The 13,852-nt window shown below is 41.6% G+C and overlaps 1 protein-coding gene across 1 annotated transcript in view; it reads left to right on the top strand.

Moving 5' to 3' along the window:
• Window positions 1-8,248, top strand: part of LOC102849848 (asialoglycoprotein receptor 2-like) — a 20,733-nt gene extending 12,485 nt beyond the window's left edge. The window contains exons 7-8 of the mRNA XM_006899167.1: window positions 7,284-7,390; window positions 8,086-8,248. Coding sequence (XP_006899229.1) covers window positions 7,284-7,390; window positions 8,086-8,248 — 270 coding nt within the window. The remainder of the gene's footprint in view (window positions 1-7,283; window positions 7,391-8,085) is intronic.
• Window positions 8,249-13,852: the final 5,604 nt, after the last annotated feature.

The following is a 13,852-nucleotide window of genomic DNA, read 5'->3' as shown; positions in this document are numbered from 1 at the left end:
GAAGAAAAAAGATTTAGTAAATTATTCTAGATTTCTTTTTCAAAATTTTTATAAAAGTTCTTTTTTCATGTCCCTATCTCCACACTATTGACAGAGTATCCTTTATCAGTCCTAATAATCACACCTCTTTCTCTTTATTGCCTGCCAATTTCCAGCTTCCACACAGGGCATTTAGTTTCCTATTCTCTCCTTTAAGCATTATAACTGTTATGTCACGGAGTTAGCTTAATGCCATTTCCTTGATTTGATAGGTCATTAGTAAAGATTAAATTGTAGTAAGATGACAAAACCAAGATTTTTCTTAGGACTCTAGAGGCCATCAGAACACTTGTTGTTGTTGTGTGCCGTCGAGTCACTTGCGACTCATAGCGACCCTCTGTTCAATAGCCCTAATTTAACCCTTCTCTGTCCTGTGCCAATCTCACTGTCTCTGACTACCACCTCGATAACTCCAGTCACTGAATCAATCCATCTCATAGAGGGTCTTCTCTTCCTGTGATGTCCCTCTAACCTCCCAAGCATGACATCCCTCTCCAAGGACTGGTCCTTTCTCGCAATATATGTCCAAAGTATGTCAGACGAAGCCTCAGAAGCCTTGCCTCCAGGGAGCAGCCCAGTTTAACCCTCTCTAGGATGAAACTGTTTTTTTTTTAGTAGTCCATCGTACATTCAATACTCTTCTCCAGCACCACAGCTCAAAGGCATCAATTCTCCTTCTATCTTCCCTAGTCATTGTCCAATTCTCTGATGAATAGCAAGTGATTGCAAAGACCATGTAAAGACTAAGGCACACCTTAGTCTCCAGAGTGACACCATTGCTTTTCATTTCAGTGCTTTGGAGAGGTCTCTAACAGCAGAATTTCCCATTGCAATAATTCTTTTAATTTCCTGGTTGCTGGTGCCAAGAGTGTTGACTGTGGAGTCAAGCAAATGAAAGCTGTGAACAATCTCAATCTCGTCACCATCCATCCTGATGCTGCCAGTTGGTCCAGTGGTGAGACTCTTTGTCTTCTTGATATTGAGCTTCAATGCATATTGAAGACTGAAGTCCTTGACACTCTGCAACAAGTGCTTAAATTACCATAATCCCTGTAGGAGAAAACCTGGACTGCTTAGCTAGAGAGCTAAGACTTGGGGTCCTCATTACAGCAGCCTAGGATCTTGACTATGTTGCTGTTGTTGTTATGTACCATCGAGTTGCCTATGACCCATAGCGATCCTATGTACAGCAGCTGTGAACACTGCCCTGTTTTGAGACAGTCTCACTCATTCTGACATATTGCCCCAGTCACTGTATTAATCCACCTCATCCTGGGTCTTCCTATCCTGTGCTGACCCTCCACCCTTCCAAGCTATGATGTCCTTCTCCAAGGATAGGTCTCTCCTGGCCATGTGCCCAAAGTATGTGAGAGGGAGCTTCAAAATCCTAGGCTTCAAGGAAAAACTTAGTTTCACCTTCTCCAAGACAGACCTATTTGTTTTCTTGGCAGTCCATGGTGTGTTCAAGACTCTTCTCCAGCACCTCAATTGGAAGGCATTGATCCTTCTTCTGTTATCCTTGGTCATTATCCAAATCTCTGAAGCATGGCCTATTTTAGATTTCTTATATTAACTTACCCTAAGTTATATCTCTATTTGCGAGGTTCTGTGTGGGAGTTTGGAGGCTGTGTCCAAAGAGACAACACTAGACCAGTACTATGATCCCAACATACTTTTTGACTGCACTATATTTGTGTGGATAGCAAGATTCAAATGGCATTTCTATTTCCAACTTTTTGAAAAAGCATCAGACAGCCTTGCATAGTGGGTGTACCATTTTATAATCCCACCAGCAGTGAATAGGAGTTCTAATCTCTCCACAACCTCACCAGCATTTGTTGTTTGCGGCCCTGTTGGACTTTGCTGTTGTTGTTGGGCTAGATTTCCTTTATCTCCTAGATTCTTGCGTGTTTGGCCTGAATGGCTGAAAGGGTCCTTTTCTATCTTAGTGTTTCATTCACGTTATTCATATATCTTGGTACGTTCTGGATAATTTTTCCTGAGACCAGGAGAATCCTTTTAATATGTAAAGTTGGGTCTATCAGCATATTAAAGATTTTTCTTATGTTTTATCTTTGGATAGTTTTCCTTATCAGTTTCCACTCTTTTCCTCTGAAGCACCTCATCTATTCGTGTCTGCATTGTCTGTCCGCCATAGCTATGTGACCTCATTCTTCACTCTCATCTCCTTTTCTTTCACATTCTGAGTGGTTTCTCAAATCCACTTTCTTTATCTTAGACTTGGATTCCTGCTGAGTTGTAAATTTCTTTTTAGAGTTCAAATTTTCTCTTCCATTTCTTTTTTAAAAAATTTTTATTGGTTTTCATATAATAATTCCTTTGCATTATGTTTCATTCATATACATTATGGGTTTTTATTTTATACTGATTTATTGACAAAGTTTGAATACATTGTTTTTCATACCAGATCTTTCTCCTTTCCTTCACCCCCCATCAAATTGTGCAACCCTATAATTAACACACTCCCCTCCCACACATCCTCACTCCTCTACTTCCACCTTCTCCCCCACTTGGATCCTCATACTCATTCTACAGTAATGGTTTTATACTAGTGCAACCTTCATCTGACAGAAATATAATGAGAAATTCAAAGATTGTATTCCTTATACAGAACCTCAAAGTAAAATAAGTCTCTTGGAATAAACAAGAACTTCATAACCTTGAATGCATTGTACTTATATTATGGCGAACAGACTCTTTTTTAAAAAATTGATATTTTAATGAAAGTTTATAGAGAACTTGGAATTACATTCATTCATTGTTGTACATTTTCTTCCCTGCTCCCTTTCTGCCTAGTTCGCTTTTCTCTAAGGGGGAAAAATTCTTTCATTGTAGAGTTGCTTTGTTTAACTTTCTGAATATGCCATCCCATTGTCTTCTAGCTTGCATGGTTTCTGCTGAGAAATCAGAATTTAATCTAATTATTTTCCCTTGATATGTCACTCTTTTTCTCACACTGCTTTTAATATTTTATCCTTATTTTTCAATTTGTAGAATTTGACTATGATATGCCTTGATGTTTTTCTTTTTGTGTCTAGTTTATTTGGTGTTCACTATGCTTCTTGAATGTGGATTTTTCGCTTCAAAATACCTGGGAAGTTTTCTTCTAGTATTTCTTCCACGATTTTCGCAGTGATTTCCCTGTCACTCCCATGTCCTGGAATTCCAGTCATACATATGTTGTTCAGTTTAATGTCATCTCACACGATTCTAATGTTGTCTTCATTTTCTTTATGTCTCATGCCTGATTTTTCTTCTAGTATATTTCCGTTGAGGTCCTTATCTTCCAGCTCACTGACTATCTGTTCAACCTCTTGTCTACTTTTTTGTCCTACCAGAAGACCAGACACTCCTGAAAATTTGGCCTTAATATTCTGGATTGCATTTTCATGCATTTCTGTTATTTCCAGTACTATGTTGCCTGTCTGTACCCTCTCTGTCTTGTGATGATTTTTTTTAAGTTTTTGTACCTCTTTATCAATTCTTTCATCTTTTACATTTTCTTCCATAGCTATTCAAGTTGCTCCTCATCAATATATTTCTTCTGAATTGTTGTCTTTGGGGGTATTTGCTCTCTTAATGGCTTCCATTGCTTCTTCCATCATTTGCATCTTCTATTCAAATAACTCCACATCATCATATTTCTTCTGGTTCTCTCTATCTAGGGTATTCATTGGATCTTCTTTTTTAGGAGAAGGGTTATTTATTTATTTTCCCATGATGAATGAGGCAGACTCTAGCTTTCTTGACATTATGTGAAGTTTTTCTTAGTAGGTGTTAGGTTGTTGTAACTATGTAGCAACCCAGAGTATGGCACTATTTTCTGAAAGATCTCTATATTTTTGCTCCCTTCTTAACCCAAAATACCTGAATAACAGAACAGGGAAATCTGTTGCCTTCCAGAAACTGTGTCTCAGCCAGCTTGGCCTGGCCTGGCCTCTTCTGCTTGAGCTTAAGGGATCCTACATGGTGTAGCTAGACAGCAGTGTTTCCAAAGCACCTGCGATATCGGTGCTCCTTACTCTGGACAGTGAGGGTGGCAGCTGGGTGGTCTCTCAGTGGTGGAACATTGGGGTCTCCATGCAGCAGGAACAGCAGTCAACTACTTTGGGCAGGATTGTGCTTTGGGCCACACTGAAACTGCAGCCCCTCAACCTGGGAAGCAGTGATTCTGTTGCTGGCCAGGGTGTGAGTTTGCCTGGGCTGAGCCACAGCCTGTAGCAGATGCCTGGGAAGTGTTGTCTGGAAGACACTCCCAGGCCGGCCATGTCCCACAGACCTCAGCATCTTGCAGTAGAGCAATGGTAAGGTCCTCGATGATCCTGCATGTCTTGCAAGAAGTGCCTCTTCCATTTTTTTAAAATTATCAGATCTTTTAAAATATTTTCTTTGAAATATATTGTACCTCTTTAATTTTTCTTATGTATGTGTACTTATGTAGTGGAGGGCGGGGAGTATGTTTTGAATTAGCCAACTAGACTCATTTGGGGTGATCCCACTTCATTTGGCAACATCCAAAGCATCTTAGGAGCCAGTAGACCACATATCAGCCTTCTTCTCTCCACCAAGCCTGATGAGGGTGTTGGTTTTGCTCATGTGAATGTCAAAGAGCTTCTTCACACCTCGTTTAATCTGGCATTTGTTGGCCTTGACATCTACAATGAACATAGGTGTTGATATCTTTGATCTTCTTCCATGTAGAAGGTCTGGGTGGTGGTGGTGAGTTTAATACTGCCTTAGGGTTCTTCGCTTGTTTCTCTAGGTGGCCCCAGAAAGTGGTGACGTTTTTTGAATGTGTCTGTGGCCAGTTTTGCTTTTGGCTTCAGTTTGGGGTGGGGCAGAGGCTTCTTTCCCCATTTCTCCCATCTCCACACAAACAAAATCCCTCTTAATTTTTTTACAGAAAATAAAGTTTTTCTCATTATCACCTTGTTTTCTAAAACAAGTTTTCTTTTCAAATTGTTATTTCATCTCTCCTTTTTTTTTTTTTATAAATACTGCATGTCTCCCTCCTTTGCCTTCTCCTCCTCTGGTTCCTCAGCTCACCCTCCCTTTCTTTTGGCCCAAGTCCTATTCTGAATTTTCTCTCTGCTACTTTTTATGAATGGATAAAGTTCTTATCCATAAGTAGTTGGGGTGATTCTTTTGGACTGTCCTCCCGGGTCATTTGGCTGTTTTGCATTCTTCCACTCAGTCTTCACTCTGGAAATCTAGTTAATGAAGAGCTGTACTCTTCTGTTCAGAGCCCTGGTGACATAGTGTATAACACATCTGGCTGTTAATGAAAAGATCAGCAATTGTGACAGTCCCCTCAGGAAAGCTGATGAGGGAGTTGGTACCAATTCAATAACAACAGTGGAGGGAGCTCTGGTGGCTTAGTGGCAAGAAGCTGTACTGCAATTCTGAGGGCGACGGGTTTGAATCCACCTGACACTGCGCTGGAGAAGAAGGGGCAATTTTCCTGTGCCAGTCAGATCCAATTTGAGACACAGCAAGAAAAAACAAAGCAAAAAAATGACAGCAGGAGTTTTCTTGTTTTCTAGGATTTTTATTGTTCAGCTTCTGGTGTTGGAAGGTCTTTTGGCAGCAAATGGAATTTCCATCTTCCCTCCATGCACTGTCCCCAACTCTGTTGACTCCATTTCTTCTCTATTTGGAGGGCTGCTCCCTCGTGCATAGCTCATTACCTCCGTGTGAGATTGTAGAACTCAGGAGTGTAAAAGGTAAAGCTAGGAGAAATATTTATCAGTCTGCTTCTGTAAAGATTTACAGTCCTTTAAACACTATGGGACAATCTCACTCTGTCCTATAGAGCTTCTGTGAGTTGAAACTGACTTGACAATAAATGCTTCCTTCACAAAATTTATGCTTGTTCTTTTCACTCTTCTCATATGGGGCTTAAAGCCCCAGGAACAGCCATGTCTTGTAAGTGAAAGCCAGTTGGAGGAGCTCTTACTAGGGGGTGTGTTTGAGTCCTGGTAGTTGCGCTCTAAGACCACGTCCATCTCAGCACCTACTCCCTCAGGTCCAGCACATCCTTCTACTTTCAGTATAGACTATTAGATCCCACGGGTCATGATGGAACCATGAGCAATGAGTCCAAACCTGGAAGTGTTGGGCCTAGAAAATCTCAGCTAATGGAAGTCACACATAGAAACAGAAGATGCCCAGGCAGTTGTACCTGAAAGACAATCAAAACAGAGCTCTTTTAGAGGCCAAGAGTCCATGGAGGAAGCAGGGCAGGGACCTGGGCCAGGATTCCAAGAGTTTGAGATTGTTGCTAGATCAGAGCCCAGGGAACTTCTGTGAGTTGAGAATGAAGCAAGGGTCAGCTCATAATCACCAGCTCAGGCACTTCATTTGCCTCTTTTGCTTGACCATCACTTTTAGTTAACCTTTTAGCTCTGGTAGCCTAGAGGAGAAGGAGTTCCACTGCCAACTCAAAGACAGGTGGCTCAGATCCATTAACTGCTCCATGGTAGAAAGATGGGAAATCTCCTTTTGTGCGATTTACAGCCTCTGAAAACCAACCTGGAGGGTCAACTATGAGTCCGTTGCTACTGGGTGGCAATGAGCAAAGCAAAAATAAAGTGTAACTCATTATGGCATTCAACTTAGAGGACCTGATGAGAATGAAATGAGATTATCTTTGTCAAGCACATAGTATAAGGCCTAAAAATAAGGCGAAAACCAGTTGCCAAGGAATCGCTTCCAGCTCACGGTGTCCCCACCTACTGCTTTTGCGTCAGAGCCGAAAACTGCTGTGTTGGGTTTTCAGTGGCTCATCTTTTGGAAGCAATTGCCAAGGTTTTCTTCTGAGATTCCTGTTACTGTGTTGACATGTACAATCTTTTGTGTGGCTTTATTAATGGCATCCCCTGGGATGCTGCACAAGGAGTTGTTGTTAGTTGCTCCTAAGCTGATTCTGACTCATGGTAACGTCATGTCAGCATGGCTGAGCTCCACCGTTTTCGGGGTGCTTTTGTGTAGGTTTAACTGCCAGCCTTTTTTTTCTTAATTCTTTGCCCCATCCAGGAATCCCTGGTCCCAGTGAATGATCATTAAACAGCATTGATGGTTACAAAGGAAAAAGCAAAGAAAGTTTGCTGTACAGGGATTTGCTGCTTCAGTCTCATGACAGATCTAGTTGGTGAAAGCTGAGAGGCGACAGCTGGAGGATAAGTGTGGAAAGTAAGGGACACTTCTTCCTATCTATTTTCTAGAAATTCATCCTACAGCACTCGAGCCCCTTTCACACCTGGATAGGACTCACCAATAGTGGCGGATCCTGGACGTGGGTGGACGGTACCAACTATGAGAAGGGCTACCTGTAAGTGATGGCCGTGGGTATCTGCTCTGTTCTATCACTATTCTGTCCCCTGGGGATCAAATTCCTCAACCTTCCTTTAGCTTCCAGTGCTACTATTACAGAAATACCATGTGTGGGTGGCTTGAACAAGCAGACATTTTTCTCACAATTTAGGAAGCTGTGGCTCTGAAGTCAGAGCTTCAGCTCCAGGGAATGCCTTTCCCTCTGTTGGCGGGGATAGGAAGCCAGACTAATTGTCTCTTTAGCTCTGCTTCCTGGGTTGTTGGAGGTCTCCATGGGTCTTGGTGTCTCCTTAACCCACCATTCCTCTATTTGCTGTTCAGTCTTTTGCTTGTAACCTCTGTGTCAAGAGAGCCCTAAACTTTTAAAAAAACCTTTCTCAAAAGAGATTGACTGGAGATACACTTTACATAAACAATCATAAAAAAAAGTTTTAAAAAAGATCCCCTACACAAATTTTAGCTCATTAACATAACAAAGGCAACACATTTTCAAGTGGGATTATGACTTTAGGCATGGAAGCATAGAAGTTAGGATTGATAACATATATTTTGGGGGACACAATTTCATCTGGAACTCCAAGGCTACAGCTGCTCCCCACCCTAGCCTTCCCAAACTGTACTTTTAAAGGATGGGAGTGGGTGTAGTCAGGAATGACAAGGGAGTCAGAAGTGAGCTCCATATTTTCTTTCTAGGAACTGGGCTTTCAGTCAGCCAGATGACTGGAAGGGGCACGAGATGGGAGGAAGTGAAGACTGTGTTGAAATCCGGTCAGATGGCAGGTGGAATGATGACTTCTGCGAGCAGGTGCACCGTTGGGTGTGTGAGACCAACAGGAACCACACCGTCGGGGCTTGAACCTGCACCCCACACCTTACCCTACACTGTGCCCTTGACTCTCCCTCAATCATCCTTCAGGGCAATGGGGAGTAGCTGAGGGATGATGTGGGGAGAGTCAAGAGTCATAGATCCTGGGGAGGCTAAGCCTCCTCTCTCCACAATTCGTTGCAATTACGAAAATGTTCAGCTTCAGCAACAGAGTTTAGAAAGAAGAACTGAATCTTGAAAGTCTGTGTGGCCTGGTTATTTGGAACTGGAAGATGCAGCTGCAGAAAAGAGGGGAGGAGTGGGTCTTGAGAGGTGGGTTCAGACAGTAAGTGCCCTGGCATGGGCAAGGGCATGAATGGGAAGGGGCAGGCTGGGCAGGCCCGAGGATTCCTGAGGAAAGTGGCTGTTCCTCAGGAGAATCTCCACCAGAATAGGCGGCAGGAAGCACCTGGCTCCCTCTCTGCCTGGGCACTGCAGATGGGGCTGCTGGGAAGCCACACGTGCTTGTTAAGAGGAGACAGTTCTCACTAATGTAAGGCAGCCACCTTCTCCTGTGTTCAGCCTTTTGTTTGACCCAAAACACAAGTGTTTGTTGTTGTTATTATGTGCTGTCGAGTCGTTTGCGACTCATAGCGACCCTATGTACTACAGCCCTAAACCGTACTCTATCCTGTGCCAATCTCATTGCCTCTGACACACCCATCCCGATTACCCCAGTCACTGAATCAATCCACCTCATAGAGGGTCTTCCCCTCCTGCGCTGTCCCTCTACTCTACCCAGCATGATGTCCCTCTCTAAAGACCTGTCTCTCCTTACAACATGTCCAAAGTATGTCAGACGAAGTCCCAGAATCTTTGCCTCCAAGTAGCAGCCTGGTTTAACCCTCTCTAGGATGAATCTGTTTGTTTTCTTGGCAGTCCATGGTACATTCAATACTCTTCTCCAGCACCACAGCTCAAAGGCATCAATTCTCCTTCTATCCTCCCTAGTCATTGTCCAGCTCTCTGATGCATAACAAGTGATTGCAAAAACCATGGCCTGTATCAGGCGCACCTTAGTCTCCAGAGAGACACCACTGCTCTTGAGTACTTTAGAGAGGTCCCTAACCACAGATTTTCAACATACAAAAATCAGTTGGATTTCTCTACAGTGACAAAGAGAATACAGAGGTGGAGCTAAGAAAAGCAATACCCGTCACAATAGCTAATCACAAGATTAAATATTTGGGAGTAAATATAACTAGAAGCACAAAAGATCTATTAAAAGAAAATTACAAAACATTATTACAAGGAACAAAAAAATCCTAGAGAAGTGGAAGAATATTCCCTGCTCATGGATAGGATGTCTTAATGTTGTGAAAATGGCAATACTACCAAAGGCAATATACATGTTGAATGCAATCCCAATACAAATACCAATTTCATTCTTCAATGAGATGGAAAAGGCAATCTCCAGCTTCATTTGGAATGGAAAGAAGCCACGAATAAGCAAAGCACTCCTTAAAAATAGAAAAACGGTAGGAGGCATCTCACTCCCTGACTTAAAATCCTACTACACTGCCGTGGTAGTCAAGCCAGCATGGTACTGGTACAATGACAGACACATAGATCAATGGAATAGAATTGAGAACCCGGAAATCAGCCCATCTATTTATGGGCAATTGATTTTTGACAAAGAGATGAAATCAGTTAGGTGGGGAAGTGACAGACTTTTTAACAAATGGTGTTGGCAATACGTTTTTTGATTTCCTGGCTACTGGTGCCAAGAGTGTTGACCGTGGAGCCGAGCAAACTGAAGCTGTGAACAATCTCAATCTCTTCACCATCCATCCTGATGCTGCCAATTGGTCCAGTGGTGAGAATTTTTGTCTTTTTGACATTGAGTCTCAGTCCATATTGAAGGCTGCAGTCCTTGACCCTCTGCAGTAAGTGCATGAGGTCCTCCTCAGTTTCAGCGAGACATAGGCTATCTCCCACAATTTCCATACTGGCTAAACTCCAAACCCACTCTAAATCTGACCTTAAAAAAATCTTTAAGAAATCAAAATTTTTATTGAAAATATAAACACATTTGCCATTGTTAAGGGGGCTCGTCCTCATGAGGACCTTACATCTAACAGAACAAAGAGAACACAGTCCTGCGCCATCCTCATTGTTGTTGTTGTTGTGGACCATCGAGTTGGAATCAACTTAGAGCTGATCCTCCAATGGGTTTTCAGAGACAATCTCATGGGGGGAGATGGCCTATCTTTCTCCAGCAGGAGAAGTTGGTGGATTTGAACTGCATGCCTGTGGGTTGGCAGTGAAAATCCTTACCTACCACTAAACCACCAGAGCTCCTTTCATTAGGAGAAGACATTTCATGTCACACACACACACACACACACCCTGGAAGTCTTTCCTTCACTGCTCCCACTTCTCCCCAGAATATATTACTTCATGGATATCTTGTCAGAATCTGTCTTGTGTAGATGCATTATCTGCAATGCAATATGTGCAAATATAATACTATAATGTAATATTGTTGTTATGTATGATTGGGTCAGAACTGACCTACAGCTAACCCTCCAGAGGTTTTCAGAAACTGTACATCACAAAGGAGTAGATTGCCCATCTTTTTACCTTTAAGAAGAGGGTAGATTTGAACTGTTTATTTTTGAATTGAGAACACAGCTTCTTACACACTGTGCCACCAGATCTCCCCTATATCTTGTTATTAGGTGCTAACAAGCCAACTCTAACCCATAACAATCTTATGAAGAGTAGATCTGTACCCATTATTATGGTCATAGTGTCTGTCCATCTCATTGGGGGTCTATATTCATACTTCTGCAATCTATATTGAAGACTTTCTATATTGAAGGTATCTATATTGAAGGTAGTCCTTGACCTTCTGCTTCTGCAGCAAACACTTTAAGTCCTCCTCAGTTTCAGCAAACAAAATCATGTCATCTTCATAATGCAGATGGTTGATGAGTCTTCCTCCAATTCTGATGCCACATACACTATAGCTTCCTGAGTGATCTGTTCCGCATATAGATTGAAAAGGCATAGAGAAAAGACACATCCCTGACACACTCCTTTCTTGATTTTGAATCATACAGTGTTTCCTTGCTCTGTTCTGATGACTGCTTCCTGGTCTACGTAAGTCTAGGTTTAGCATGAGCACAATCAAGTGTTCTGGGTTTCTCATTCTTCTCAATGTTAGCTGCAATTTATTAGGATCTACACAGTCAAATGCCTTTGCATAGTCAATAAAACACAAATAGACATTCATCTGGAACTTTGTTTTCAGCCAAGATCCATCTGAGATTGGCAATGATATCCCTAGTGTCACAACCTTTTCTTATCTCGCTTATATTTCTGACAATTCTCTGTCAATGTACCTTTCCGGTTGTTTTTGGATAATCTTCAAGATTTTGCTTATGTGTAGCATTAGTGACATTATTCGATAATATCCATACTCTGTTGGATCCCTTTTTGGGGGAATGGGAATAAATATGGATCTCTTCCAATCAGTTGGCCAGGTAGCTGTCCTCTGATTCCTTAGCACAATCTGGGAACACATACAGCACTGCAACCTTTTGTTGAAATATTTCAGTTGGTATTCAATTCCTGGGTCTTATTTATTGTCCCTTCCTTCAGAGCAGCTTGAATTTCCTCCTTTATCATGATTGCTTCTTGATCATGTGATATTTCATAAAATTCTCCTGTGTCAGACAGTTCTTTTTGGTACAGTGACTATGTGTATTTCATCCTCATAGCATCTTTAAGTATTGCAACTTGAGGTTTGAATTTGTCCTCAACATCAAGAAAACAAAGAATCTCACCTTTGGTAGAACCAGGATAGAGAAGAGATCAAAGTTGTTAACAATTTCATCTTGCTTGGTTGGGTCCACAATCAACATCATTGACACCAACAGTCAGGAAATCAAAAGAAAAGTTGCTTTGGGAAAGGATACTGCCAGGGACCTCTCCAGAGTGCTTAAAAGCAATGGTGTCAGTCTAGAAACTAAGATGCACCTGATCCAAGCCATGGTTTTTCTCAATTGCTTGTTAAGTATCTTAAAGCTGGACAATGACTAAGGATGGAAGAAGAATTGATGCCTTTGAGCTGTGGTGCTGGAGAAGAGTATTGGACTGCAGTGAGAACAAACAAGTCTGTCCTGTAGAGCATAAAACAAGGTTGCTCCTTAGAGGCAAGGATTTTGAAGCTCTGTCTCACATACTTTGGGCACGTTTCCAGGAGAGGAATCACTCCTTGGAGAAGGACATCATGCTTGGAAGGATAGAGGAACAGCACAGGAGAGGAAGACCCTTGATGAGATGGATCAACACAATAACTATGGCAATGATGCATCAGAGACATAGAGATTGGCTCAATATAAGACAAGGCTCAGAGTTACTGTTCATAGGATCACTATGAGTCATAGACAACTCAAAGATACACAACAATAGCAACATGCAATACTTTACATATATATAAATTCCATCAAACTTCCAAGTCTGTGAATCTTAACGGGAGCAGACTGACCATCTTTCTCCTGTGAAGTTGCATGTGGATTCAACCCACCAACCTTTGGTTAGCAAGCCTCTGTACCACTAGGACAATGTCATGTGGATATTATTCTAAACAATGTCATCCACTGACAATGAATTTAATAGGTGTAGAGAATTCTACACTGTGGATGTAATATAAGGTACTTAAGCATTCCTTTTGGTATATATGTAGTTGACCTTTTTGTTCATTGCTGCAAACAACATATAATAACATTTCAAGCAAATTTTGTGAGCTTTTGCTATGTCAAGACTTTCCAGTTTTCAGTTGCAAAATTTTCTAGGACAGCTCCTTCAAATATATTTGACTGGCATTAAATTTTAAAAAGTTACGAAACCAGTGATACCAGCAATTTTTTATAGGGCAAGGAGCAATCACTTGACTGGCTCCCTTCAGCTGATGGTTTATAAATGGCCAGCCTTTCAGCTCTTTCCCATATTTTTTTCTCTTTTTTAAAGTAAAAAGTAAAGATAAATTTATTAGAAAGTTGCATCCCAAAGATGGGAGGGATCTTCCATGTTGGAAAGGAAATATGGAGGCGGCCACAATTTATTTCTTAATAACACACACAGGCTGGTATCAATCATTGTAGACATTATTTACCACTTCTTTTTATGTGGATGAGGTAAATAAAATCTTTCCATTTAGTCTGTACCAATTTCTATTTAAATCCTAATTCCAAGATTTTGTTACTCATAGTTGTCTGTATAATGTTACTGCTTAACCAAGTAGTACCATCTGACGACATTTCCTTCCTTTCACAAGTTTTGTTTCTTGTGAAGTTGACAATTGTTTCACTTAAAAATTTGCTTCAGATTCTTTGATGTTACTGCTAAGTCTTCCTTAAAGCTGTAAAATACGTTGTTATTGTTGTGTACTGTAGAGTTGGAAGCTTTTTTTTTTCTGAAAGGCTTTCTTTTACAATTTACAGTTGTTGACAGAAGCCTTCAGGGGAGGGGGAGCCCCTGTTCCAGCAGGTCTGGAGTGGTGGGTGCTGGACCAAGAAGAGCAGCTCCCGAGAAGAGGGGCATGTAGGAAGACTCTGCAGAGTCCATCCAAGGTCCAGACTGAGGGGC

This window comes from Elephantulus edwardii, unplaced genomic scaffold (genome assembly GCF_000299155.1).
Source record: "Elephantulus edwardii isolate Elephantulus edwardi_28Jun2011 unplaced genomic scaffold, EleEdw1.0 scaffold00246, whole genome shotgun sequence".
Taxonomy (NCBI): domain Eukaryota; kingdom Metazoa; phylum Chordata; class Mammalia; order Macroscelidea; family Macroscelididae; genus Elephantulus; species Elephantulus edwardii.
The sequence above is the reverse complement of the archived record's forward strand: the minus strand, read 5'-3'. Positions and strand labels throughout refer to the sequence as shown.